A 27,469-nucleotide genomic window follows, 5' to 3' on the forward strand; every position below is an offset into this window, starting at 1 on the left:
AGATGAGGAAGGGCTTCCTTTTGAGTCTGGTTCCTCTCAATGCATTTTGTGAGTTTATAAAACAGTACGGATGAAAGAAACGGCTGAAGTGTACTGACATACACAATCAAATCTATCACAGTCCTGAAACACTTCCACTACTAACACCATCAATAGTTAACCAGTAAAACCATTACCCTTACAAAATAGGTTTGTGTATATCATTAAATCATTATGATCAAATAGAAATAAATGGACATTATCAAGGTGCCACCTAGATGGGGAGGGCTTCCCTGTTGAGTCTGGTTCCTCTTAAAGTATTCTTCATGTTTAAAAACAGTACTGATAAAAGAAACGAGTAAACTCTTGAAATACACAATAGAAACCACACCACATCACAGAAATCCTGAAATCCTCCCACTACTAACACTATTAGCTGGTAAACAAATCCAATAACCATTCCAAGGTGGGTTTGAGTACATAGTAAAATGATTATAATAAAAGTCTAATGATACCATCCAGATGAGGATGGGTTCCCTTTTGAGTCTGGTTTCTCTCAAGGTTTCATCCCACAGACCATTTTAGGAAGTTTTTCCTTGCTACTGGCCCCACTGGCTCACTTCTTACGGATACACCTATAAGAATAAACTTGTAGGAACTAAACTTACAAATTCAAACTTTTATGTCTGCAAAGTTGCTTTTACAATGTCCATTGTTAAAAGCTCTAATTAAATAAAACACATTAAATTAAATTATCATCAAAGTAAAGAAACCACTAAGAAAACACACAGGAATCTCTGTTTCATGATGTTTTAACTGGTTACAAGTAAATATGAACATGTTGTATTAGTTGTCAAAGTTTTTCTAATAATCCTTAATTATCCACTAGACACACACACACAAAAAAAATATTAGTAGAGATCCATTACATTGACATTCATTCTATTACAATTCTATGAGGATTTTTATTGTTTTTTTTTTCGTGTTTCTCAACAGAAAGGCTTCCTTACACAAAAGGAACTGTGTCTGGCATAGTTAAATAAAACTGCATTTGACCTACATACTTGTTAAGCATACATACCAGTTTGCCTGATATATTCTACATATTAAATCATTCCCCCCCCAATCATTCAAATATAAGGGAAATGAACACTTTTTTTTAAGCTGTGTTTTTTGCAAGTTTATATAATTTTTTAAAAGAATATAATTAACAGTTTATATAATTTTTAGAAGAATATAATATTATATAATTATTAGAAGAAAAAATGCCTCTGACATAAAAAAAAAAACATTTAATCATTCTCATGGCTGGGTGGTTAAGCTGTTGCAAACTTGCGTTAGACTTTAAACAGGAAACATGGCAAGCACATCACACTGTTACCCAACTTCTTAATCAATTCTGAAAGACCGGAAGTAATGCAGACTTCTAGTCCATAAACATCCCAATTACACCATAAGCAACATAGGGCTGAAATACACTTTTGCGATACCCAGAATTTGGCATATGAATTTTCCAATTTTCAATGTTATTTTATGTTCACATGAAAAATAAACCGGGAACTGGAGGAGAACCAGCAAAAAAAGAAATAAAAATAATTATAATTATAAAAAGGTTAAGCAGACATACATAACTTGTCATAATGGTTTGGTCATAGTTTCTTACAACATATTTTATCCCCTCCTCAGCAATTCTTCAGCACATTCCAAACACGCAAATCCAAAATGAGACGAAACCAGATGTTTGCAACTGTTAGATTGTTCTCCATGAACAGGCTTGTTTTTACATAGTCATGTGGACACTTGAATAAATAATTGAAAAAATTTGTTGTTTTTGAATAGATTAAACTCTAAGTCTTGCTTAACCAATCCTGCTACATAGTCTATCTCAGGTCACACATGGGCACCACTGCTCTTGGCTTCATATCAGGAACTATTTCTCACAATGATAAAATCTGTGGAAACAATCAGTCATTTTATTACCAATTTCCAACTATCTTTTGCACCATTCACCAACAGGCAATGCATCTTCGCAAAGGCAAACACTTTCATGATTCAGTACTGTTTTTTATTTTATACACACACACACACACACACACACACACACACACACACACACACACACACACACACACACACACACACACACACACACACACACACACACACACACACACACTCCTGTATTACCATATAATCTGATTATAAACGTGGCGTCTTTAATTTATATATTAATAAAAATCTGACATGATGATTTCTGTAAAATATGCATTTGGAGCGTGTCCTCAGTGAAAAGTGCTGTATAAATAAAACAATGCTGAACTGAATATTTTGAAACGATAAATTTTTCCACATGCTATATATTAAGGTTATCAGCATTTGACTAGCATTTGCGTTTATTTCCTCAGGTAAAATAACACAAATAATGCATAAGGTCATACTTCATTTACTGTGTAGTTTGTCACTACTGTAAGTGAACACAGTGATACTGGTGCTCTCCTAATTAAGCTTTCAATACAATGAGAAAAAATATTTAAAAGATTGAGAGCTAAAGAGGCGCTAAATCGAAAAAAAAAAAAAAAGATTGTCAAGATCGTAGAGATTCTACACTACAAGGCACCACTTAGCAAAAAAATTACTGACAATGCATAATAATCATATTCAATTGTAATAATAATAATAATAATAATAATAATAATAATAATCATCATAAAATTCTAAATGGTGTAAGCATTAAAAAAAGAACAAGAAATTCACAAAAGTAGCTTATTAAAATCGAGGTTTTATTACATTCTTCAATATAGTTCAAAATTAGCACCCCTTACTCTGAATTCTTATAGCCACTGTGTTCAACAACAATAATAATAATAATTATTATAATAATAATAAAAACCTACTGAACATTTTCTGAACTATGAAATACACTGGGACTTTTACATGTTGGCTGCTGCTACGTGTGAATTTGCTGAATCTCTAAATATTTTGTGGGGAAAATGACAGACAAATGGTGCAAAATAAAACAGCAATATGCACTTATAACAACATGGCACTTTCTCAGAGGCTAACAATGAAGCAATGTTTTATATATATATATATATATATAAAAAACAGACATGGTGTGCAGGCATTTGAATAGTCAGACTTTAGCTGAAGCCAGTGGATGTTCCACTGATGGCTCGGAACACATGGAGCGAGTTCTGCAAGAGGGAACGCATCTCATCCTCCTCGAAGATCTACAGTTAAAAAAGACAGGATATGGTAATAGACATTTAAGGGATTAACACTTTCTTCAAGGTAATATAACGCTGATACAGTGCAAGACATGAAATTCAGTCACTAAAGGATGTGTAAATATTTTTTTAAGGTGTGTTGTGTAAATGATATACAAATCTGCGGGCATGCTTCAAAGTTTCAAATTATGTTTGTATTTAAAACAAAGGTTACCTAGCACTCAATCTACAGAGCATGGCAGCACGGAAAAGGAAAGCAGAGACAGGTTAGAAAACAGAATGTATGGAGAGAAATTTTTTTTGCATTTGTCAGAGCAATAGATACTTTATATGGATCACAAACATGCACAAACACCAACCACAGAGTTGTAAAGATAATCAGATAGCTATTTTTGTCTGAGAATTTAGACTACAGTGAGACAACATACTGGTATGTTTATGTCATTGGAATAAGTATTTTGGCAAGATCTCACTCTTCACACCTTAAATCACACAGGTCACTTCAGTTCTAGATCTTAAATGTTTAGATTAAGCCGTATGGGCTTGAGGCGCATTTTTTCTTTGGAATTTTGGACTGTGTAAAAATTAGAGCCGGATTGGCTGTACTGAATTTTATTCGTTTTTTTTGTCATTTAGTTTATAGTCATTACAGTACCATAAAAAAGTCCAAGTTAGTTCACCTGTTTGCCATCAGAAAACACTTAAATTCAGAGTTGAATGGAGACCACGTGTAAGCAATTAAAGAATCACATGATCCCGATTAAAATACGCATATTCCTGGAAGGCCCTAGATTTGGTTAGAGATCAGAGCTGAAAAGCAATGCGGAGATGAAATGTGCTATAACAAGTCTGTTCTCGAATAAACGCAAAACCAAGAACCCAAATCTGACCCAATTAGCCCAAAACTCTATTCTACTGAGAATCTTGTGGTAAGATTTAAAAAAAAAATTGCTGCTCACACACATTATCCAAAAATCTTTTTTTTTTTTTTGCCAAGAAGAATAATATAAATAGATTTTAGGGTTCAGATATCTACCTGAAAACACAACCCAGAGCATTTTTTCACACGACATTCGTGGAGCCTCACTGCTATTTCCTTTCTGGTTTTTTTAGTGGCAACATGTCTATACTTGATATCTCCCCTAAAGTCAGGTGATTTCGTAATTCTTGAGAAAACTAACTGCCAGGATTCTGAATCACAAGCGAGTTTCACAATAGATAATCTAAAAAAAAAAAAAACAGCACTCAGGAAAAGGGAAAAAATGAGGCATGACACTGTACTTCTAAAAGGTATAAAGCGTATTTTGGATTGGCGTAGTTGTTTGTGTAACCCTGACCAAGAATGACTTTGTTACTTCCTTAAACACAAGATGCACATCCAACTTCTTAATGCACATCCGGTATATTTTCATTCCTGCCTGCATCAGATGCCAGAATGCATTTGTTTTTTTAAAAAGCTATTTTTATTTTTTAGCACCTTCTAATTGAAACTGATCAATAATATCTTTTTAATTCCAGACAACACAGACCAGCTTCAAAACCGACAAATGGCTTCATTTTACACTGTTACACTGAACTAGCCTCTCCCTAATACACAGGTATCATACAGATCATTAAATGAATAATTTGAGACATGCTGGCAAAACCTGAACACTAGATAACGACTTGTTTAAAAATAATTATAAGGACTATTTCTTGATAATTCATACAGGATTGTGCATGCAAATCTGTTTACAGTGTCATAGAGGATAAATAACAAGACGTGAGAAAACATGAGCAACAAAGATCGTTATCAATAACTGCAATGTTTATCTCAATATTTCACAGTTCATTTCCCAGAGTAATAAAATTTCAGGCTGTAATCAGGTTCAAACCCAACTTTACTAGGTGTTCCAAGTGCTTGCCAAGTTGTCGGGAAGCTGGAAAGCATGACTGTAAACTAATTTGGTGTCCATGAGGAATAGAGTTGAAAAGACTAGCATATTATTAAAATGCTACAAATGAAGTTTTTGATTTACCATGTAAAAAAAAAAAGGATGTTTTCTTCAATTAATGTTTTACAGTAAATGCATTCATTTAAGAGCTCTTTGAAATACTTTATTTATGTTGCCGTTGTATTTCCTTTAGTAAGGATTAAACATTAGTGAGCTAAACCATGTCGATTGCTATCACTTTCATCAGTTCACTCAGACAAACAATAGGCCAGTGGAATTTAAGACAATATTTGAGACGAATACCGTACAGAATAAATAATAGCAAAGTTTTATCTATAGTTGCAGGAAGAGTTCAAGAATGATTTTGCTTCTGTCTGTGTCCTACCTGTTCATGAATAATATCAGACAGTTCCTTGACCATGCTTTTAAAATTGCACTTCAGTCCCTCGTGATATTCGTACTGGTCCTCTTTAATAAGCCGCTCGTTAATATCTAAAGCCACACTGCATGCCTGAACAAAGCTCCTGTAAGAAGCACAACAAAAACTATAAAGTATTCAAGTAGTACTTAATATTAACAAGTTAAAAAACCAATAGGATTGTCTATAACTACGAGAAAAATAAATCCCACTCAACAGTCAATTTTGAGATTCTAAATTGATAATGTTCGTGCTTAATGAAGATGTAAGAATAATAACAGTCAGTGTAATAATAAGAGTCGAAGATGCATTCAAATAGAAAGAGTCATTAATGAACATATTATGAGGGGAAACAACATTAAGACACGATCAAATAAAGCAGCTTGAATAATTGGATAGATTACAAACCTGAATATATCTTTGAGCTCTTTGACTTTCTTATTGGACTGGCCAGACTTGGCGTCATCCAGGAAAGCTCTAGCATATGCCATGGGACCAGCATTGACCTAAATACCAAAAAAATGAACCAACCATCACTATTAAATTGTGCAATCTTTTACTAACCTCTTCATCAGCAATCTAAATGTTCTTACTACACAAGTGGATGGCTAAAAGCTTATTCATTGTGACTCATGGAAACAGTTAAATCAAGCATTTCATTGTGGGACTACGGGACCTGCACACTGACGCAACCCTGAAGCTTGAGCTGTAGCTGAATCATGTCCACTTCCTGGTTGCAGCAGAGTTTGTTGAGTTCAATGCTCCGATCTCGCATTTCATCTATGGCCACTTCAATGGGTTTCAGCTCCAAGTGCTTTTCCCCAACCACCTCTATCCTCTTCTTCACATAGGGGAATGTGTTGGTCGCTGTGGAGGTGTGCGCACAATTGATACAAGTCAGATGGGCAATTAGTGGGAATTAAAAAAAAACCCTCAAAAACTAAAACCACTTTGCCTCAACTTGAGCTCATAAGACTACAGTTAATCCTGTATGTCATCTAATCAGAAAACTGTAGTAAACATGACAGACAGCAGGCAAACACAATACAAACAGCACATCAACACAGAGAAGTCCGTTACAAAATAAGGTAATTTTCTCCATACATCAAAGCATGCTGTGCACCTGTTGTTATAAATACAGCTGTGACAAGCCACCCAGCCTTACCCGAAAGATATGAACAAAAGCTACGTTCCGAATGACTTGTGACTGTAAATAAACGCTATGAAAATGACAGTTTGCTTCGAAGAGTGCTCGGAGTCATTAAAAACCAAAATAAATATTTAAAACAAATAGGATTGTGCGTTCACCTATAGATGCTATGTTTTTTAGATTGACATGATGATTAGTACTCCTGGGCTGTATGGTATAGTGTTAAGTGTAGAGTATTTTCTGTAATCTATTTTAAAAGACAAAAATTCAAGTTGAAGTGTAAAACAAAAATCTAAAAGTAGTGAATATCAAATGAATAATTTGATTTTAAAAAGCCAAAAATGCAAAGCTTTTTACCGAAAGAAGAAAGTTGTTCAATTTAGTTTTGATGAGCTTCAAACAAATCATTTGAAAGATGTTGTGAACTTAGACATGTTGGATTTTACATCATACAATTTAATCATCACCATTTCATATTTGCATACAATAAGACTATATATGAGATTCTCCTTGTTTCTAGCTTTTACTCAAACCTCAAGCATAAATAAGTGAATTGTAGCATATTTCTTAGAATTGTGCATTTAGTTCATTTATGCTCATTTTCTAACCAATGTTTTGTTGTTGAGACCATTAAAAATTTCATATTTTGCTATTTGGGGCTTGGTTAATAATTTGTTCCAGTTGTGTGGTATTATTTAAAGCACATTTGAAATGTATGTTTAAATATTATTGCCCTTAGTTAAAAATGTTTATACTGCGTCATTTGTAGCTAACATTAGGACTGGTGCTGCACTACACAGGTTACATTTTATATAAAGTTAAAAAATGTCAATTTGTATCTTTTTACCTGCAACATTGTTTTCCTGAACTAATGTTTAGCTGGATTTCAATTAACAGTTCAGATAACAGTTGTATGAAAACATCCTCAGTGTTTAGCCTATGTAGGCACAATCTTAACATTTAGACTGAATTGCAAAAGGGTTCTGAAGTAAAGGTTACATGTGCTGTAGTGCAATCATTTAACGTGTAATTCAGGCACAGAAATGCATGCCTCGGGTGAGTGTGCGTAAAATGAAGTAATAAATTGGCAAGATTACAGTTTGACAAAATTTTCAATTAATCTTCAAAACGGTGACTTGAAACTCTTAACATGGTGTTGAGAGGAAGCTGATAAACTGGTTCACAAAAGATGACTTGTTTTTAAAGTCTCTGGCATGGATTATTTGAATAACACGTTTTTTTGTTGTTTCCAAAAAAACACTCATTCTGGGATTCCAGTGTGACAGAGCTGCTGTACTCACTGGTTAGAACTGTTCGCCTCTTGCACTGCTCTTCAACCCCTCCGTGCTTCTTCCCTGTCAGCGTGTAGGGTGTTTCAAAAACAAAGCGGTTGATGTTGTGACATTTCTCAAAGTCTGTTGTTCTCTCAGCCAGCTCTTTCTCATCAAAGTAAGGCTTGACAAATGTGACCTGTATATAAGCAAACTTTTGGTCCAGGTCTTTCTGGTTTACCTGTCAATTAAAAGGCAATGCAATTCAATTACTTTATTAAAAAAAAAATGTTCAACATAAACTTTGAATTAAATTGTACAACATGCGCAGTGTATGCCAAAACGAATTACAGCTACATAAAAGCACACAGACAATAGAATCCTTTTAAAATATATGGATTATTATTCTGTTATCTGTCTAAGTACACATTCTTCATTGACTACAATAGATCAGTAATTAGGCAGTAAATAATGAAAAAGGAATCTATGTAGTTATGAGAGCGATGAACGTATGTCTGGTCTAACCAGTGGGTTCTATGTATTACAGAAAAGAGCAAAGGCCTCATGAGCAATAATTCTGTTTTCTGTTGAAGTGTTACAATGCAAGCATTTGGAGTAGTGCAAAATATTTCAGCACCAATATAATGATTCGCTTGTATTTGTTTTTACGTTCTTGCTCAAAAACTATTTCAAAAATGCACCAATTTCCTGCAATGGTCTTCTCAGGTTTTTGAGTACCTTATTAGAGTCCTGAATGATCTTGACATTCTCTGCTCCAAACTTATCCCCATATAGGCTGAGCAAGCGATGTGAAATTTCTGACAGACCTGTGAGCTTTGGCTCTTTGTAAATATATTCTTTTCCGTCCTCCTCTTCAAAGAAGCCCTGAAAAAAATTAACATCCATACATATTAAATGGTATGTGACAGTGGTGTATATTAATAGCAATACATGCTGTAAAGTCAACAGGGTTCAAATAATAGAGTGCTTTCAGTATTTATTGTAAGGAGACAATTGAAAATGGTGTGAAAACCTGAAACATACTGGGACTAATAATATTCCATGTAAAGCAGCAATTAAAAGCTTGGAAATGCCCTTTGAGGGTGTGTCATTGGTGCGTATTATGCAGTGTCGTCTTGCTTGGTATGATATATATAATAAACAAAAATAGCATGTGCTGACAAAATGACTGTGGTGTCATGCAAAGTCGGGGTAAGGAATAAAACATCCGTGGTATGGGACAAATAAACATCATTGGTATGAGACATCGTGACTACAGCATTTGTTCAAATAAAAAGCCGGGCAGATAAGTAATTGTAGTTTGTAATAGTCACAAAGAAGCATGACACACGGTTTGTGAAATGTTCTGTGTGACAAAGTAGTCAAATTAATTATTTTATTACTGAATACACAGAATGGAAATGCAGTATTTATCTGTGACATGGGTGTAAATTAAAAAAACAGAAATTGGGTCTATGTGCCCTTTTTTAAGACAATGTAGCACTGGAGGATTAAGCAAATAAAGACCAGTTCGTTTTCCAGAGATGTTGCAATATGAAACCTTAATATGATATGATAGTAAGATGTAGAAAGCACACATGACCCATTGATGTTGTTTTGCAAGAATTCTACAGTTTTTTTAATTCGTTGTGTGTTCTGCTTAACTTAATGATGTGAACCCTGGTGGCTGGGCTTTGTGTATAAAGCCAATACAAACTACATTTGCTGTTAATCTGGTTAACTGTGGAAAGGGAGATTAAGGATCCAGAATGGTTTCTTATAAAAGCCTATTTACCATGCTTATGTCCATTTTACCCACCTGCCCATAAAAGGCCACTCGGAAGTAAGTACCCAGAAGGCGGCGACGCGTCTGCATGACCTCCAAGATCTTAGAATATGCTCTCTGTAGGGTATCATACAAGCGTCTCAGCTTCTGCAAAACAGAAAGTCAAATAATCCTATTTGCAAATGCTCCAAAAATGTTTTTTTTTTTTTTTTTTTTTTATTTGCAATGCAGAACTATGTCCACTTCAAAGCTAAGAGGTTTCTCTCATTGTATTTAATTTCTTTTAAAATGTAATGCTGCTGAAAGGTCCTATTATTATTATTATAATAAAATTTGTTCATGTCTTATTAGACTTAATCAAGTGTATGTTGAACACTGCACAGACAGGAAATTTAACTCCCAATGCATTTTGAGTTTTGCATGTTCTCCCATGTCCGGGTCGGCTTCCTCTGGGTTCACCGGTTTCCTGCCACTATCCAAAAACATACCAGGATGTCAACCACCTGCACTAAATCGGCCCTGTTTGACAGGGGTGGGTGTGCATAACATGCTTCAACCCATCCAGGGTCTAATCCGTGGCTAGTGTTCCCAGAATAAGCAGTGGAAGCAGCAAAATCCTGAGCAGGATCAATAATTACAAAAAAATCAAGAAAGAATTAACAACAGTTGCAATGATTATGAAAATGTTCATCAAATGGACATACTATGTCAATGCAAATGAATATGATGCTGCAACAATGAATGAAACAAAATGTATTAGGATGACACAGGTCACGCTGATATAAACTTGCCAGTAATATTTACAACACTGTAAGAAAGCATCCATATATGGGAGCCCAGGCCTTGTTTATGACCGCTTTCTATAAACATGTTAAGAGGCAGTGCTGGTTAGATTTACAGAAGGAAAATCTGTGTTACTTTTTGGTGTTTGGTTGTTTAACTTTAACTAAAATGCTAACAAGTTCAGATTTCTATTAAAAAGAAAAGGCTAGTAAGTATTTTTTTTATTAAAACTATGAGCTGTATATAAACTTTTATATCAACACAAATACAAATTAAGAGCTTTTTGCTATTTTATAGCAGGCAGGTGTAGATGTATTCATTACTCAAATGCTCTTATGGAGTACACATAACTTTCCTGGTGTACATACTGATATAATTTTATACAATGTGGAGTTTTTCTGACTAATATGTACAAACATAACATGAGCATATTGTGTGAACTTTGTTCAGTATTGACTTTATAAAAATGTGCAAAATGTGTGGTCATTGTTCAAACATGTTATAGCATATACAAGCTGACACAGGTGGACTCTGTCAAAATCATTTGTGGCTGTAACTAAGCTCGAAGTTCAGTTCTGAATATTTGTTATTCTGTTATAACGTTGTGTAAATCAAAATACAAAAAATAAGTAATTATTTGAAAAAAAAACTATATATACAGAATAACGAGTGAAAAAATTGAAAATGGGTTTGCATACTTTCCATGCCTTAAATATTAACCGTAATTTCCGGATTATTAAACGCACCCATATACAGTATAAGCCGCACCCTCTGAATTTTACAAAGATTTTTATTTTGAACATAAATAAGCCGCACCTGTCTATACATTGAAACTAATAAACTTTACACAGGCTTTAAAGAAAGACACGACTTGTATCTAAACGTTTTTCTTTTGGCATCGTCGTGTGTTTAAAAATCACCATCGGTGAATCTTTTCTCCTGATGCCGTGCAGCTCAGAACACAGGTGAAGTGCGTTTTTTCATGCCCGGTAGTTTTCAGCGTGACGAATGATTCACATTTCCTGTTGACAGTCCGAGTGAGCGGCAGGTCAAACATCAGAGGAACATCATCCATATTTATGATGTGGTGCAGCCCGATTCAGTGGGAGCGCGTCTGATTTTTTGTGGCAATTTAATTACAACCTTTATTTATAAATCGTGTAAATTAAGTAACGGATTTCCTATTTTTTTTAAGGAACCAAAGTGAGTCTTCTAATGCATTTTTAGAAGTAGTATTTCTGTAGGATATTACACACAGAAAAAATGTCAGAAATGTTTATGACAACAGTGTTAACTTTGCAATATGGGTGTACAGTCCTGAGAATTGTATTTTATGTAATTGTAAAAAAAAGTGTACATGGAGTTAATTCAGGTTAATCTATAGTTCACCTTAAAGTTTGCACAGAAAAGGCTACTCATAAAACCAAGAGATAAAGCTACAACATCATCTGAATATTCCTCTAGTGATTATAAAAGACATAAGCTCTTACGAAAACCCTGACTATTTCAGGCGCCCTAATGTCTAGAATCTTTTTTTATATATATATATATATATATGACATGTTGACATAACCCTGTTCCACATTTTTACTTGTTTATGTGCTATAACTAAACTGAGATAAAGCGAAAGGAAAGTGCAGTAATGGTCTGCTCTTTTATTCACTTGCGTGTGACGCGGTGTCATTTGCAACCACATTTACAATAGCGGTAAACTATTTACTTTCTCTTACCTCAAACTCATGGCGCTTTTCATACACTGGAATTATGAGCCGGGCAATGTACGTGATAAGCTCAAACCGTTCAGCTTTCCAGAGGCCTTCAACACACACTTCCAGCTGCTCTACCAGAACATCCTGTTACACACACACACACACACACACACACACACACATCAGTGTAACTGTGGTTTAATCATTTGAAAAGGACACGAATAAAAGAAACAACTTGTTTCTTGTTTCTTTGTGTACAACTTTCACCTTTTCAAAAACACAAATAAACAGTTCATGTTTTACCTCGCTGTAGTATACATCTTGCATGCCCGAGTCTTCTTTCATAGCTGCCTCCTCGTCTATGTTAAAAGTGATCTTTTTAAAAGCTGCCAGGCCACTCGGGAACAGTTCTAAGACCAGACAACAATAATATCCTACATTAAATAGCTGATTTTTGTACACCATAGTCTGAGTAGTGCATTGTGCATGTTTCCAGTTAAAAATACACCTGGTCCCTGGTTGCCTGTTTTGTGCTTCATACTGTACATGCAGCAAAGGCCTTTGTGTGCTCCAATAAATTAATTTAATCTGTTTTTCTAGCTCTGCAAAACCTAAAAATACCCCATGAATAGCATGTGTATTGTAGTTATAAACCACAGGACAGATAATCACATTTAAATTTCAAAGATTAAAATATCTTGATAAAACAAGAAATAAATAAATGCCTAGGTAACGCATAACAAATGTCCAGTGTTGAGACTTGGTGCAAGAATTTGAATACATATTGTAAGCTGGGAAAGGACATGCAAAGTGGCTTGAAGGGGAAAAAAAGTGACTGAAATGTCTTTATTTTGTGTTTTTAATGTAACTTTTTTGTGTTTCATCACCACATAGTGCAACAACAACGGCTGTGCGTAAACTATTTGAATTAACGTAAAAGTGGTTACATGTATTTTTTTAATAAATGAAAAAGAAGACAACTTACTTTTTCTGAACAAATACTCTGCCATTAAAGCTGCAATGTGGACATAACACATAGCTGCCTGCAAACACAAAAGATTACACAACTAATGTTAATCGACAGGATGGGGACTGTTTCGAGATATTCTGTATAAAATGTTCATTAGCATATGAATGGCAAAATAAATATATATATTTTTTTTTTTTTACATATTAGACTGCAGGAGGTCAATAGAATTCTTTAGCCAGAAATCCTAAGACCACTATAAATAAGATTTTCCTATGAGCTCACAAGTTTCCAAATTTACTGTGCAAGAGCAAATATAAGCAACAGCTGACTTTTTACGATATGTATATACAAGCATAGATTTTAGGGAAGAAATTACAAATTGGGTGGTCCTCACTTTTATAAACAAACAAACAAAAAAATTCCCCTCAGAAAATTAATAATTAATTCCGAAACCAGGTGAGTTCTATAAAAAGCAGAACTTTTGGCAGCTTGGGGTTCTGGAGTGCTCTGGTGTATGCCAAGAAGGAAGGAAATCAGCCATGACCTCAGAGATACAATTGTTGTGAAAGACCCACAAAATCCTAGAAAAAAAGATGTACTTCACCTGATTGTTGCTGAATGTGGCTCCTACATGTTATTGAAACACATATTTTATATTATATTTATATCATATTATATGTCTGGTTTCTGAATAGGGAAATATTTGGGGTCTTTTAGGAGGAAAAAAGTACACGTTGAAATCTGGTGCGCTTTTTTTTTTGTCGCCTGAGGGAACTTTTATGTTAATAGAGATTAATGTTGACTACACAACAGTTTTGTTTAGACCCTGATAAATACAAAAACATTTAATGGAGGGTGAACATATTTTTCTCTTAAACTGTAATTAGTTAGAGTCTATAAAATATGTATATGTATGAATATATAACTAGGAAAGATATATATATATATATATATATATATACCCATGACAACATATTCATAATAATTCAGGATAGATTAAAAATCCTAGAGAGGTAGAAGAGTAAGAAGGTTCTTTTCTCTTTAGTTAATACACCGTACTGGTTTGGGCATGCCCTTCGTGCAATGACTGGAATGCATAAATAAATAAGTTACAGCTGTGTACAAGATAAACCTGAAAACATGCTGCACATGATAAACAGAATAGTGCAAAAGTTAGAGACCTCTACTTTTTTTTAATAATTAGTGATTCGATCCTGACCGGTAATTAGTTTTTGGTAAACAATAATGATAGGATGAAATTGTAGATAATTAATAGTAGATATGATAGTAAAAATCCATTTTAGTCAAGAACTTTGTATAACTTTTTTAAGCAGGACAAAATTACAAATATCAGCAGTATTAAAAGGAACTGAATACTGTACTGAATGCTGTATTATAAAAATCCCCATCAGTATTGTTTGTCACCATATACACTATATAGACAAAAAGTGTCAGGACGTTTGACTTTTCCAGCCGTGTGTAGTTCCTTCCAAAATGTTAGCATTATTTTAGATTCACACAATTGTATATGATGTTTTTGGATGGGGAAGCATTTCAATTGTCCCCTCAGCTGAACAAGCACACACACAAACCTTTTCCAGCACCAAGCACCTTTTCACACTTCCCATAAAGCAATCTACCTCAAGATATGGTTTTCATGGGTTGGAGGAGATCTTTAGTGGCCTGCTATAGAGCTCTGACCTCAACCCTATTGAACACCTGTGGGATAAATTGGAATGCTGACTGCACCCCATGCATCCTCACCCTACATCAGTAACTGACTTTACTAATGCTCTTGTGGGGGTATGAGCACAAATCTCCACAAACACACTTCAAAATCTAGTGGAACATGGTGGAGGTAGAGGTTATAACCGCAAATAGGGACTGAATCTATAAAGGGATGTCTGAAAGGCACATACGAATCTGATCTGAGTCAGGGGTCCACAAGTGTAATTAACAACACTATTAACAATGCCATTGTGGCTAAAAAAAAAAAAAAGTAGTGTAGTGTAGCACACAAGACATATAACATTTGCTTACACAGCTGACTGACTTTGTTTGAATATCCTGTTTCTCTGGAAAATGGATGTTTTCACACGCAAATCTGTCCAAATGTGTAAGGTGTTATCAATCCCCAAAGCAGTCCAGAGTACTGGTCCCTTGGAACTGGTACTGGTTGTCTTAAAAAAAAAAAAAGGGGCTTGGGTCTCACTTTATCTGCTTTCAGTGCTATCAATTGTGTATGTTGCTCATTCAATTCAAGTTTTGTGATGATGGAGACAGAGTTGCTATACAAATGCCTTATAGATATAAAAAAACTAAACTAAACTTTTGTGTTGGTCAGATTTAAGAGATTAGCTTTTTTTAAATTATGTAAAGTTTGTGTAAAATATGACCACAAAACTGAAAAAAGATAACAGCATCAAATAGGATATCCTAAACCAGATCACACGTTATTAAATAATACTCATTTTTAATCTTTGACTCTTATTGAATTATGTAAAGTCAATTAGAAATACTACATGATTGGACTGTGTTGCTAATAAGTTCTTATATAGAATAATTGCAGCAGTTGACCAGAAGATTGTTCAATAAGAAAAGTGACACATGGCTTCGGTTTCTTTGGTGTTTGTGTGTATATTATACAATACACGTGATTATTAGATATATGGCATATATAATACACAATGATTCCAATATTCTATCATTTATAGCCATTTAATATTTTCTTTTACTGTATTGTGAATTTTAAGTGTATGGTTTCTTACTAAAAAAGAACCATAATTTAGAGATGACCTAATATAATTTCACACAACATAATCAAAAAATCTAGGCTAGAGAAATAATAAATGTACATAATTAAAGTTAATATGATTTTAAATCACCCTGTCTAAAACAATAACATTTAATTGGCTTTATTAAAGCAAACAATTCACATAGGACCAATGACCACAATTCAGTTAAACAAATTCAAATATTTCTATAGACTATATGGACAAATGTTTGTGTATGCCTGACCATAAGTTTTGTAGGCGCTTTTTGAACAACACGTTCCACATTTTGTCCCCAATTTGCCGTTGTTAGACTGTAACCTTCACTCTTCTGGGAAGATGTTCTACTAGAACCTCCAGTGTGGTTGTGGCCACAAGAATGTTAGTCATGTCCTGATGTACAGTGAGGACCCATTAGAGGTGCAGTCAGCAGGCCAATTCATCCCAAAGGTGTTCAAAAGGGTTCTACAGCAGGCCACTCAAAAATCCCTTATGCCAAACTCATTTAAACCATATACTGTATTAATGAAGCACTCTTTGTGCACAGGGGCATTGTCAAGTTGAAACAGGTTTGTGTCTCCTAATTTAAGTGACGTTTAAAGCATCCAAAGCCATCCTATACAATTGTGTGCCTCCAACTTTGCAGTAACAACTGGGGGTCGAACCACATATGGCTGGGAAAGTCTATATATGTATATACAAAGCGTTCATACATACCTCTGAGGTGTCTCCGTTTTTGAGGTGAGCTCGTGCCATGCTGTCCAACCAGGTGCGTCTGAGCTCGGGTGTGCTGGCGTAGGAGCGAGCCAGACTATACTGTAGATCCAGCAGCATTTCTGGGTCCTTCTCATGCTCACGCATTTGAGCTGTGGCCATCAGCACGGTACGGATGCGCATCGTAAGGCCCTTCACTTCTGTTGGAAATGATGTGGACTAAACATACACAGATTTTTTTATAAAATGTTATGTATGAAAACATTCGAAACATTTACAACCTTTAAAGTAGTCACATTGAATAACGATAAAAATGCAAAAGGAGAATTGGGAATCGGAGAATATATGGAATTTGAATATACTGATCATTGAATGTTGAATATTTTCCAATAGCAGCACATCCAAAGGTTCAAGGTTGTTTGTCATGTACATACTACATGCATGTAATGTAATGTAGAGAATCGATTTATTTTCTCTTGTACCACAGCAGTTTGATAACAATTAAAACTTTGACATTTATTAATGAAAGAAGGGCCATACTTTTAAATTTCAGCGTTACATATTTAGTGTTGGTTAATGTCTGGTATAAACAGTTTCATTCAGAAGCCTCTAATTTGCTCGAAGGTTTTAAGGCAAAAAAAGGAAGGTTAGCTTGTCATGAGAAACCGGAAAGTTCTTTGTTCTGATATCTTACCCATGGCAGAAAACTTGCTGACTGCTACAAACCACTGACACAGGATCCTTCTTTTTTTATTATGTATGTTAGATAAACAACCCCTTACAGAAAACCTAACCAGATCAACTAATATATACATTTGTTTGCCATATAACACCCTGTAAATGAAGTTTAAATGTTGCATCTATAGAAAATATATTCAAACGTGCATTAACATAAACAATGTGATTTGAATTCAAGTTGGCAAGACTCTCTGTGCTGTACTCCATGCTGCTACTGAAAATGAACATGTACTGCTCAGTCAATATCACGACCAAACAGATCAGAATATTCAACAAGATACAATAGTTTCTGATTAGCCCCTGCCAATGTGGATATTAACTCAAAAGGATCACTGTAATTAGGCAGAACTAGTTCTATGATTTAGCTTGAAAATACTGCGATATACCTTCATGGCTTTATCACTGTTGGCAAAGTTGTTGATGATGGATAATGATTCCTGGAAACGTGAACTTCCTGTCAGGGCCACGTCTGCAATTAACTGGCTCACAGCAATGATGATCTTGGGAGGAAGAAGAACCAAAAACAAACAAACAAAAAATGTAAATATACTGCACTTACATAACAAACCAAGACCCACTCTAATTATGGATATCTCCAAAAATGCATACGTGAGTTTTGTCCAGAGCCCAAAATTCCTTCGGGTCACCTTTGGAAGAAATGTGAAATAAATGTTGCTTTTTTTATGTGAATAGGAAAAAACTATTTCCCATTAGATTCTGATGAATTTCAGCCTGTGAATGCTTATTGCAGTTTTGTACGTGATAGAAATGTTCCACAACTTCTTTGTCTAGGTTGGTAAAAATGTAGTATGTAATATTATTATTACATTTAATTTTTTTATCATTATACTCATATACTGTGAAGATGGCCCACACTTTACTGCTTGGGCACTGAACCCACTGCTCAGCCAGTATAACCCACACTGCGAATGAAAGAAGACACATGTGCAACCATTATGCAGTAGTTCCCAGTAGTGACCAGGGACACGGTAAGGTGCCCAAACCATATTAACATGTTCACCAATTCAGGGGAGTAGAAGCATACTCATGGCTTTTGAGATTTAGTTAGCTTTTCATATAAAATAAACCAAGCAACCATATAAAGTACAGTAGCCTCGTTTCCAAAACCTTGGCTACATCTTGATATCCTATTTATGAGATACACTAACAAGACATCATGTACCCTTAACAAAAAGCCCTCCTGTGGTATTTTCCCCATCAAGTTTCAATGCACACAATCACATTTTTTTCCACATACAATCTTCCACATCCTGGATGAAACCTACAATGTTTCTCTTGAATCCTAGTTCAATGATTTGATTGAATCGCCTTTCCAGAAGCCTGGCATAGACCTCTCTTAAAAAGCTTAAAAGCTTAATTCCCATTATTACAACACCTTTTTAAAAAATATGGATCTGTTTTGTCAGTCCAAGAGCACTGCACCAGACCTTCAAGCAACATCCTAATCACACATCCTCAACCTCATCTTGTACCTTCAACATCTCTGTCTAAAGATCATCCAGCCATACAGCTTTGCAGATTTCTAACCACTGTAGTAACTTCAGGGGCAGAGAGATTTCTGGCATGTCTCCTGAAGTGAGAGCATGCAAGAGAGAGTGCTGCATTTCTCTAAATACTCAACATCTAGAGGTCGACAATCTCAGTAGAGGTCAACAATCCCCAGTAATTGCTAAGCAGTGCCTTCTGAGGCAATGAACTGTGTTCAAAGAGCATCTTTAGGAACAAGTGAAAGTTTTTCAATGCCCTCTCTCTGAACTTCTCTAGTTGCTAAGCTTTAGCTTCTGCAACTGCTTTTGCCAAGCTCTTGTGGCGCCCTAATAAATATAAGAGCACTTGGGAGGTCTCAGTCTTCAACTCGACAACTGTCCTTACTCCTGATGACCACCTCACTTTATTTTGCAGGCAGATGCACAAGATGACTCCGTTATGCCATTTCTGGAAGAACCTGTCAGTGGTACATTGGCACCATAGTCACCACACCCTAGAATGTGGAAACCACCCTTAGGCCTGGATAATTTATATATAGGCAGTGTACATGTAAACTTTTTTTTGTATGCACTAATTATTCTAACCCATTTGGCTGAAATGCATGAAAAAATGTTTCTTTTCTACGTTTTCATATTGATGGAGATATTTGAACTATAATGTACTGTATAGTATAAAGTGATATAAGTGTACACCCTAATTTTTGCAAACCAAATTGGCATTAATACCAAGTTGTTTCACTCTTTGATGCTAAAGCAGCCTATTCTCTTCTATACAGGCTTTACTCTACAGTTTGCATGTTTTTTCATTAAATCATTGTTATTTTAAAATTGTTTGTTTTTTAAGGCTGACAAACAATTAAATAATATGAATGCCTGAAGACTTTGACGGCAAACCGTTGATTTGGTAAACAAAAGCTGTTTACGTGTCTCAAAAAGAACACTACAGAGAAAAAAAAAAAACTTCTGTACCTGTAAGTGCATGCGCAAAAAGCTCCTCCTCTTGGTGTACTCAAAGTTGTTCTTCATGAGGAGGTAAAGCAGGCCTGCTGCTTCTCCACGTACACTTCCCAGTTTAGACATGCAGCACTTTAGCACCTCGTAACACAACGAGCCACACAAGGTCACGCGGCCCTTGAAGAGAGTCACCTGAAACTGCATGCAACCATCAAAAATGCCATTTGAATAAAAAATATCGCAATCATGACCTCTGGAATAAGTGCTTGCAGAATAAACTATAAAAACATTTTCCCATAAATATAGACATTACATGTATAGTTCCCTTTATACACAAGAGACATCATTGTGTGTGTGTGTGTGTGTGTGTGTGTGTGTGTGTGTGTGTGTGTGTGTGTGTTCACCTTGGAAATAAAAGATCGTAAAGATGCAAAGACGTGTCGGAATGCCACTTCTGACTGTCCAACTTTAAGGAAGGTGAGATAAATATCAAACACTTTCTTCATCAGAGGGTTGTGGCCATCACTCTCTAAAAGCTGGTTCTGTAGGCACCGATTTACAAATTATTTGTGCACAACGCCCAATAGCAAAAACCAATCCTGAGAAATTAGCTAGTATTTGTGCTACCTTAAAACACTGAGTGAAGAGTGAGAGTGTGTCCAGCACAATGAGGCAAGCTTCGGTAGAGATGTTACCCTCTAACAGGGCCTGATGGTTCATTTCAGCTTCTGTTGAGCCGCCACCTAAAATATCAATCAGGTGTATATTCATTCTATTTGTCATGTGCTGCAGTGTTTAGACTCAATGTAACAAATGGCAAAGTGGATGGAGAATAAATGAGTTTTTCCCAGAACAAACTATTGTAAAGAGCTGCAATATGCATGAACTATGGTCTTTTGAGAACAAGGCTCAGTACCTGTGTTGAGTGTATGAGAGGCCTCCAGGGTGTTAAACTGCTGCAGGCTGGTCTGAATTAGACTGGAGCGCCCACGCATCACAGGCATCGTCTGAGACTTCCTATCTGAGGAAAAGGCCCTCGAAACCCAAGATTCCTGACACCTACACAGACAACACACACAAAGAGGTGTACAAAAAGCATTAATACCAAAGTACAATAAAAAAATATATACTAAACAAATCCTAATTGTATAGTCTGTGATTGTTATATAACATGAGATGGCACAGCTTGTATTCTTGGAAAGTCATTAAACATTTATTATTAATTAACAGCAAAAATACAAACAAACCAAAAAAAAAAAAAAAACAGTACAATACAGTTCTTACCTGTTTATGTTCCTCTTACCAACAAAACGAAACTGAACCAAAGAAATCCTGCCCAAAACACAAGAGGTACTTCATTAGAATAAAAAAACTAGGAATGGATTAATTAAAGTTACAGTGAGTTGAGAAATCATTAGCAATTTGGTATATATATATATATATATATATATATATATATATATATATATATATATATATATATATATATATATAAAAAAAGAAAACAGTGAAAATACATTTTTTGTGGTTATTCAGCTAAATCTAACAAAAGTGTATTAAACAGGAGTGAAAGCATTCAATGTCTATATTCCTATTGCTGTATAAAAACATTAAATTCTGCCTGGATATAAGTGGAGTGACATGAGTTCAGGTTCCTTTCTTCTGGGCTAGCTTTAGCTCTTGGTGGTGGTTATGAAACTTATGGAATTTGCCCTAAGCTCCTACAAACCAGTTATTTATGTATTCCGCTATCTGGAGGACTAGCGGCTGTTTGGCTAATGACAAACCAGATAGCTTGTGATCTCACATGTGGAAGCGCTAGGATTAAAAATCATCTATTAGACAATCCATCTGAACCCTGTATAGACTATAAAGTTCAGAGAACATTTGATCAATGTTCTCGAAATCTGTTACTGCAGCATTATGTGGCAACCATAAAACTAGTATGGACCAATAAACTTCGAAGTCGTTTTTACATAAATCGGAAAGCAGATAATCGCAAGCAATGCTGAGTTGGATAAACAAACTTGAGAAGTGGCTGAACAATCAGAGACATCATGTTTCCGAGATCTGTGTACCTACTGGGTTGATAAAGACAGACAGCAAATGTGCTGGCTCACAGTGAGCCTATAACCGGACATTGTCAATTTCACAAGATGGTGTTTAAGTTCATTTGGAACACCTACAGCAGAGTGTAAGTCACTCTGTTTGCAAACAAACACAATTCACAGATAAGGCAGAGACAGAAACAGGATGCGCTGGCACAAAATTGGCCAAATTGTTGGCCGCATGCCTTCCTACCACCATGTAATTGATGACACTGCAGCTCATTACAACCACTGCTGCATGTAGTTTTGCTTTGCTTTCATACTCCGCACGGGGATAAGTAAATGGCAAAATGGTTCCACTAATCAACTTAGTTCATAACGCAATTCAGAACAATGGTTGCATAGTTAACCTTGTGATTTCTCTCATACCATCCCTGGGACCTTAACCAAACTAACCACAAAATGCACCTTTACCAATGGGTTCTCATAATCCCCAGAGCTCCCTGCATACCAGTAAATACCTTCTGCATTGGTTTCAAGTGTTAAGTATTCCATAAAACAATCATACCACAAGTTTACCACAGTTTAACCATAACCACCATAGGCACCCTTCACATAGCACTACTAATGATGATTCACCCCAAGATATGACAATACATTTTCCCTCTAATCAGGCCTGTTATCATACTATACTTCAAGTACATTTCACATACCGAAACCACATTTTGATGTGACAGGCTGATAGCTAAAACTTTGATATAGCAGAGCAGGTTAAAACCAGCTCCAAATTCATTGTAATACCTGACTGTAATACCAGATTTGTCTTCTTTTAGAAGTAGAAGTTTATTCTACAGATTTACAGAATGACACACAAGATATTTTAGTAAAACTGCTTAGTTTGTTGTTTACAGTTAGGCAAGAATAGACACACTTATTCAATATTAGGTCTCTAGCAGTTAAGCAAAATATTAAAAAAAATCTGTATATATATCCCTATAATCCTTTTTCATTCATCCTTCATTCATTTTCTCCCGCTTATCCGTAATTCGGGTCGCGGGGGCAGCAGTCTAAGCAGGCCCCCGCCTTCGACTGCTGCCCAATCCTCACAGCACCCCTATAATCCTTATTTATAATTATGCCAGTTTGTCCTTTTGAACCTGTGAAAATGGAGGGATCAGGAAAAAAAAAAAAAAAAAAAAGAGTATAACTTTTGAAGCAATATTTTTGTTAAAGTTTTGCTGATTTTCTTTCCAAATAGACTCAAGTGGGGTCAGAAGGTAGAGGTGCTGAAGAAATGTCTGCCAAAAGAGCACCATTCAAACAAACAGCGAGGCAACTACGATCACTGATGGGTCCGATAGTACACTCAGTTGCCATATAATACACACTTGATGAAACCTAATTAGAAATCATAATTGCACTTTTTAATTAGACCTACATTTCAAAATTAATGAAGACAATATTAAAATTTTGTATCCTTTACCGTGGAAAACCAAACAGTTCCAAATTAATAGAAATGGAAAAAGTCATTGTTAAAGTTAGTAAATAATAATATTAAACCACATGAAACAAAACATTTCAAAATGTTTAAAAGGCATTGATGTTTGGGACAAATTTGGGAAGCGTTATTTTATATATATATATATATATATATATATATATATATATATATATATATATATATATATATATATATATATATATATAAAATAACGCTTCCCAAATTTGTGGGATACTATAACTTATAACTTATAACATATAACTTACCCAAATACTTATTTTCCTCACTGTATATATATATATATATATATATATATATATATATATATATATATATATATATATATATACTGTATATATATATATATATATATATATATATATATATATATATATATATATATATATATATATATATATATATGTGTCAGGCTGCAGACGCGGAAGCAGATAAAGTCCAATCATGTTCTTTATTGAGGTGCAAAAAACAAAACACTCATACACCAATGAAAACAAAAGCAAACCCAGACATCCGCTCGTAACGAAGTATCCACTATGAGCGCGAATGTCAAACGCCTAATCCCAATGCAAGTAAAGCTTTCGGCAATGAGTACTTCAATAAGGAAATGGAGTTCGGAGAAATAGCCAGCGGTGAATCCCGGCGTTTGAGCAGCCACGCGATTTACCTGCATGACAATACAACGACCGACAGCCTGTGACTCAAGAACGTGAGTTTATGTAGTCTGATCTTTCATGAGCCACAGCTGTCGGTAATCTTGGGAAGCAGCGTGACTGCTATCGAGGGGGGCGTGGCAGGGTGGATCTCTGACAGCTACAGACGGGGGCGTGGCAGGGTGAATCCCTGACAGCTACAGAGGGGGGCGTGGCAGGGTGAATCCCTGACAGTACCCCCCCATCCAGGGGCGACACCTGACGCCCCAAAACCCACCTATGCCAGGCGGGCCAGGGCACTCCGAGGAAGGCCTCCTTAGACGCCTGGGAGCAACGGAGGCCTGGTGAACATCCTCTGCGGAGAGCCGGCATGGAACAACACCTTGCAGGAGGATCCGGAACGGAGCCACGCCCTCGGTGCTGACGGGAGGCTGAGTAAAGCCCCTGGCGGGGATTGAAGCCGGAGTGATCTCCATGGCGGGGAACCGGAACTGGACGCCAACCATGACAATGACCGGGGAGTGGAGGACGTCCCGGGCGGAGACCAGGAACGTCGTACCACCCTCTGAGGGACCTGGAGGACCGACGTCACCGTCAGAGGGACCTGGAGGACCGACGTCGCCGTCAGAGGGACCTGGAGGACCGACGTCGCCGTCAGAGGGACCTGGAGGACCGACGTCGCCGTCAGAGGGACCTGGAGGACCGACGTCGCCATGCGGGGATCCTGTGGGCGATCCGTCGTCCTGAAGAGGACCTGGGGGCGAGACGTCGCCCTCTGTGGAGCTTGGATGCGATCCTTCGCCCTGCGTGGAGCTTGGATGCGATCCTTCGCCCTGCGTAAAGCCTGGATGCGATCCTTCGCCCTGCGTAAAGCCTGGATGCGATCCTTCGCCCTGCGTAAAGCCTGGATGCGATCCTTCGCCCTGCGTAAAGCCTGGATGCGATCCTTCGCCCTGAAGAGGACCCGGGGGCGAGCCGTCGCCCTGAAGAGGACCCGGGGGCGAGCCGTCGCCTTCTGCGGAGCCCGGGGCGAGCCGTCGCCTTCTGCGGGCGCTGGAGACGAGCCGTCGCCTTCTGCGGGCGCTGGAGACGAGCCGTCGCCTTCTGCGGGCGCTGGAGACGAGCCTTTGCCGTCGGTGGAACCCGGGGGCAGCGGTTCAACTTCCCTTTCGCAGTCCTGGAGCCGGGGTGAGTGCACAGGGAAACCCCTGGGCGTAGGGGCGCTCCTTGGGACCCTTAGGAGCAGATCGAAGTCTACTGGGCAGCCTGGAAATGAGGTGAAGCCTGCCTGGAGATCCATGAGCAGAGAAGGGCTCGCCTGGAGGTCCACGACATCAGTGGAGCTCTCTTTGGGACACTGAAGCGGAGACGAGCTCGTGGGGTCGCTCGGAGGCGGAGACGAGCTCTCGGGAGGAGCCTGGAGCGGAGTCGTGCCCTCTGGAGGAGCCAGGAGCTGGGCGGAGCTCTCTGGAGGGACCTGGAGCTGGGCGGAGCTCTCTGGAGGGACCTGGAGCTGGGCGGAGCTCTCTGGAGGGACCTGGAGCTGGGCGGAGCTCTCTGGAGGGACCTGGAGCTGGGCGGAGCTCTCTGGAGGGACCTGGAGCTGGGCGGAGCTCTCTGGAGGGACCTGGAGCTGGGCGGAGCTCTCTTGGAGATCCTGAGGCGGAGCCGAGCTTTTCGTGGGCATGTCGCCTTGGAAGGGGCTCTGGGATGTGGCGTCGTCTGGAGAGGGACTCGGAGGAGTCACTTCGCCTTCTGTGACCGGAGGTGGCGGCGCGGCGCTCTCGTGAAGACTCTGTGGCGGCGCGGCGCTCTCGTGAAGACTCTGTGGCGGCGCGGCGCTCTCGTGAAGACTCTGTGGCGGCGCGGCGCTCTCGTGAAGACTCTGTGGCGGCGCGGCGCTCTCGTGAAGACTCTGTGGCGGCGCGGCGCTCTCGTGAAGACTCTGTGGCGGCGCGGCGCTCTCGTGAAGACTCTGTGGCGGCGCGGCGCTCTCGTGAAGACTCTGTGGCGGCGCGGCGCTCTCGTGAAGACTCTGTGGCGGCGCGGCGCTCTCGTGAAGACTCAAGGGAACTGTAGTGGAGATCCACCACCTCTATCCCCAACTTCCCCAGAAGCAGCCCGCTGAATTCGGCGAGTGAGCCGAATTTGCCCCCTTTGGCGCTCCATAGTGAGCTGGCTTTGGCAAGAACTTCACCAGACAGGAGGGAAATACAGAGGGCAATCTTGGCTCGTTCGGAAGGAAACCGGGAAATGTTAACAGCCACATACTCGCCGATGCCTTGCAGAAATCCGCCTAATTCGTCTTTTTTCCCCGAGTAACGAGCCGGTAATCCCCTCGCGCTCTCTGAGGGGCGTGGCGCAGCCGCGCTCTCATGATCCGGCTTCTGTGGATCTGATCCGCGAGGAGCGGCACTGAGCTTCCGGAGGAATATATATATATATATGTCAGGCTGCAGACGCGGAAGCAGATAAAGTCCAATCATGTTCTTTATTGAGGTGCAAAAAACAAAACACTCATACACCAATGAAAACAAAAGCAAACCCAGACATCCGCTCGTAACGAAGTATCCACTATGAGCGCGAATGTCAAACGCCTAATCCCAATGCAAGTAAAGCTTTCGGCAATGAGTACTTCAATAAGGAAATGGAGTTCGGAGAAATAGCCAGCGGTGAATCCCGGCGTTTGAGCAGCCACGCGATTTACCTGCATGACAATACAACGACCGACAGCCTGTGACTCAAGAACGTGAGTTTATGTAGTCTGATCTTTCATGAGCCACAGCTGTCGGTAATCTTGGGAAGCAGCGTGACTGCTATCGAGGGGGGCGTGGCAGGGTGGATCTCTGACAGCTACAGACGGGGGCGTGGCAGGGTGAATCCCTGACAGCTACAGAGGGGGGCGTGGCAGGGTGAATCCCTGACAATATATATATATATATATATATATATATATATATATATATATATATATATATATATATATATATATATATATATATTCTTTTCAAGAAACCCTCTCTTATCACTGCTATTCATGTATCTGGAATTATCATCTCACACCCAAATGAAAGTGTGACTCATCGTGTGATCCCCCCCCCCCCCCCCCCACACACACACACAATCATACCTACCTACAAGGTGTGGCAGTTTAAACAAGGACTTTGCATACCTGCAAATGATTGAATGACTGAAAAATGCTTTTTGTTTTCTCAACTTACTCTAGAATATTGAGGAAGTTCATGATGTCCTGTGGATTCACTTTGTTCCAGTAAGCCAGCAGTGTATCTGTTGAAGAAAAAAAAAAATGTGTAGAAGGTTAAGGTAAACCAACAGT

General features: G+C 37.9%; 1 protein-coding gene across 4 annotated transcripts in view; it reads right to left on the reverse strand.

Moving 5' to 3' along the window:
- Positions 1 to 2,977: 2,977 nt before the first annotated feature.
- Positions 2,978 to 27,469, reverse strand: part of dock11 (dedicator of cytokinesis 11) — a 72,447-nt gene continuing 47,955 nt past the window's right edge. For all 4 annotated transcript variants that reach the window (XM_083542242.1, XM_083542241.1, XM_083542240.1 and 1 more), the window contains 18 exons: positions 27,354 to 27,420; positions 21,197 to 21,244; positions 20,829 to 20,971; positions 20,540 to 20,655; positions 20,317 to 20,454; positions 19,928 to 20,110; positions 17,837 to 17,950; positions 16,716 to 16,931; positions 13,243 to 13,300; positions 12,561 to 12,667; positions 12,279 to 12,401; positions 9,799 to 9,912; positions 8,718 to 8,864; positions 8,010 to 8,220; positions 6,235 to 6,425; positions 5,967 to 6,064; positions 5,526 to 5,664; positions 2,978 to 3,209 (listed from right to left, as the gene is read on the reverse strand). In XM_083542242.1, coding sequence (XP_083398368.1) covers positions 3,120 to 3,209; positions 5,526 to 5,664; positions 5,967 to 6,064; positions 6,235 to 6,425; positions 8,010 to 8,220; positions 8,718 to 8,864; positions 9,799 to 9,912; positions 12,279 to 12,401; positions 12,561 to 12,667; positions 13,243 to 13,300; positions 16,716 to 16,931; positions 17,837 to 17,950; positions 19,928 to 20,110; positions 20,317 to 20,454; positions 20,540 to 20,655; positions 20,829 to 20,971; positions 21,197 to 21,244; positions 27,354 to 27,420 — 2,303 coding nt within the window. In that variant the 3' untranslated portion in view covers positions 2,978 to 3,119. The remainder of the gene's footprint in view (positions 3,210 to 5,525; positions 5,665 to 5,966; positions 6,065 to 6,234; positions 6,426 to 8,009; positions 8,221 to 8,717; positions 8,865 to 9,798; positions 9,913 to 12,278; positions 12,402 to 12,560; positions 12,668 to 13,242; positions 13,301 to 16,715; positions 16,932 to 17,836; positions 17,951 to 19,927; positions 20,111 to 20,316; positions 20,455 to 20,539; positions 20,656 to 20,828; positions 20,972 to 21,196; positions 21,245 to 27,353; positions 27,421 to 27,469) is intronic.

This window comes from Silurus aristotelis (genome assembly GCF_946808225.1).
Source record: "Silurus aristotelis genome assembly, chromosome: 5".
NCBI lineage: Eukaryota > Metazoa > Chordata > Actinopteri > Siluriformes > Siluridae > Silurus > Silurus aristotelis.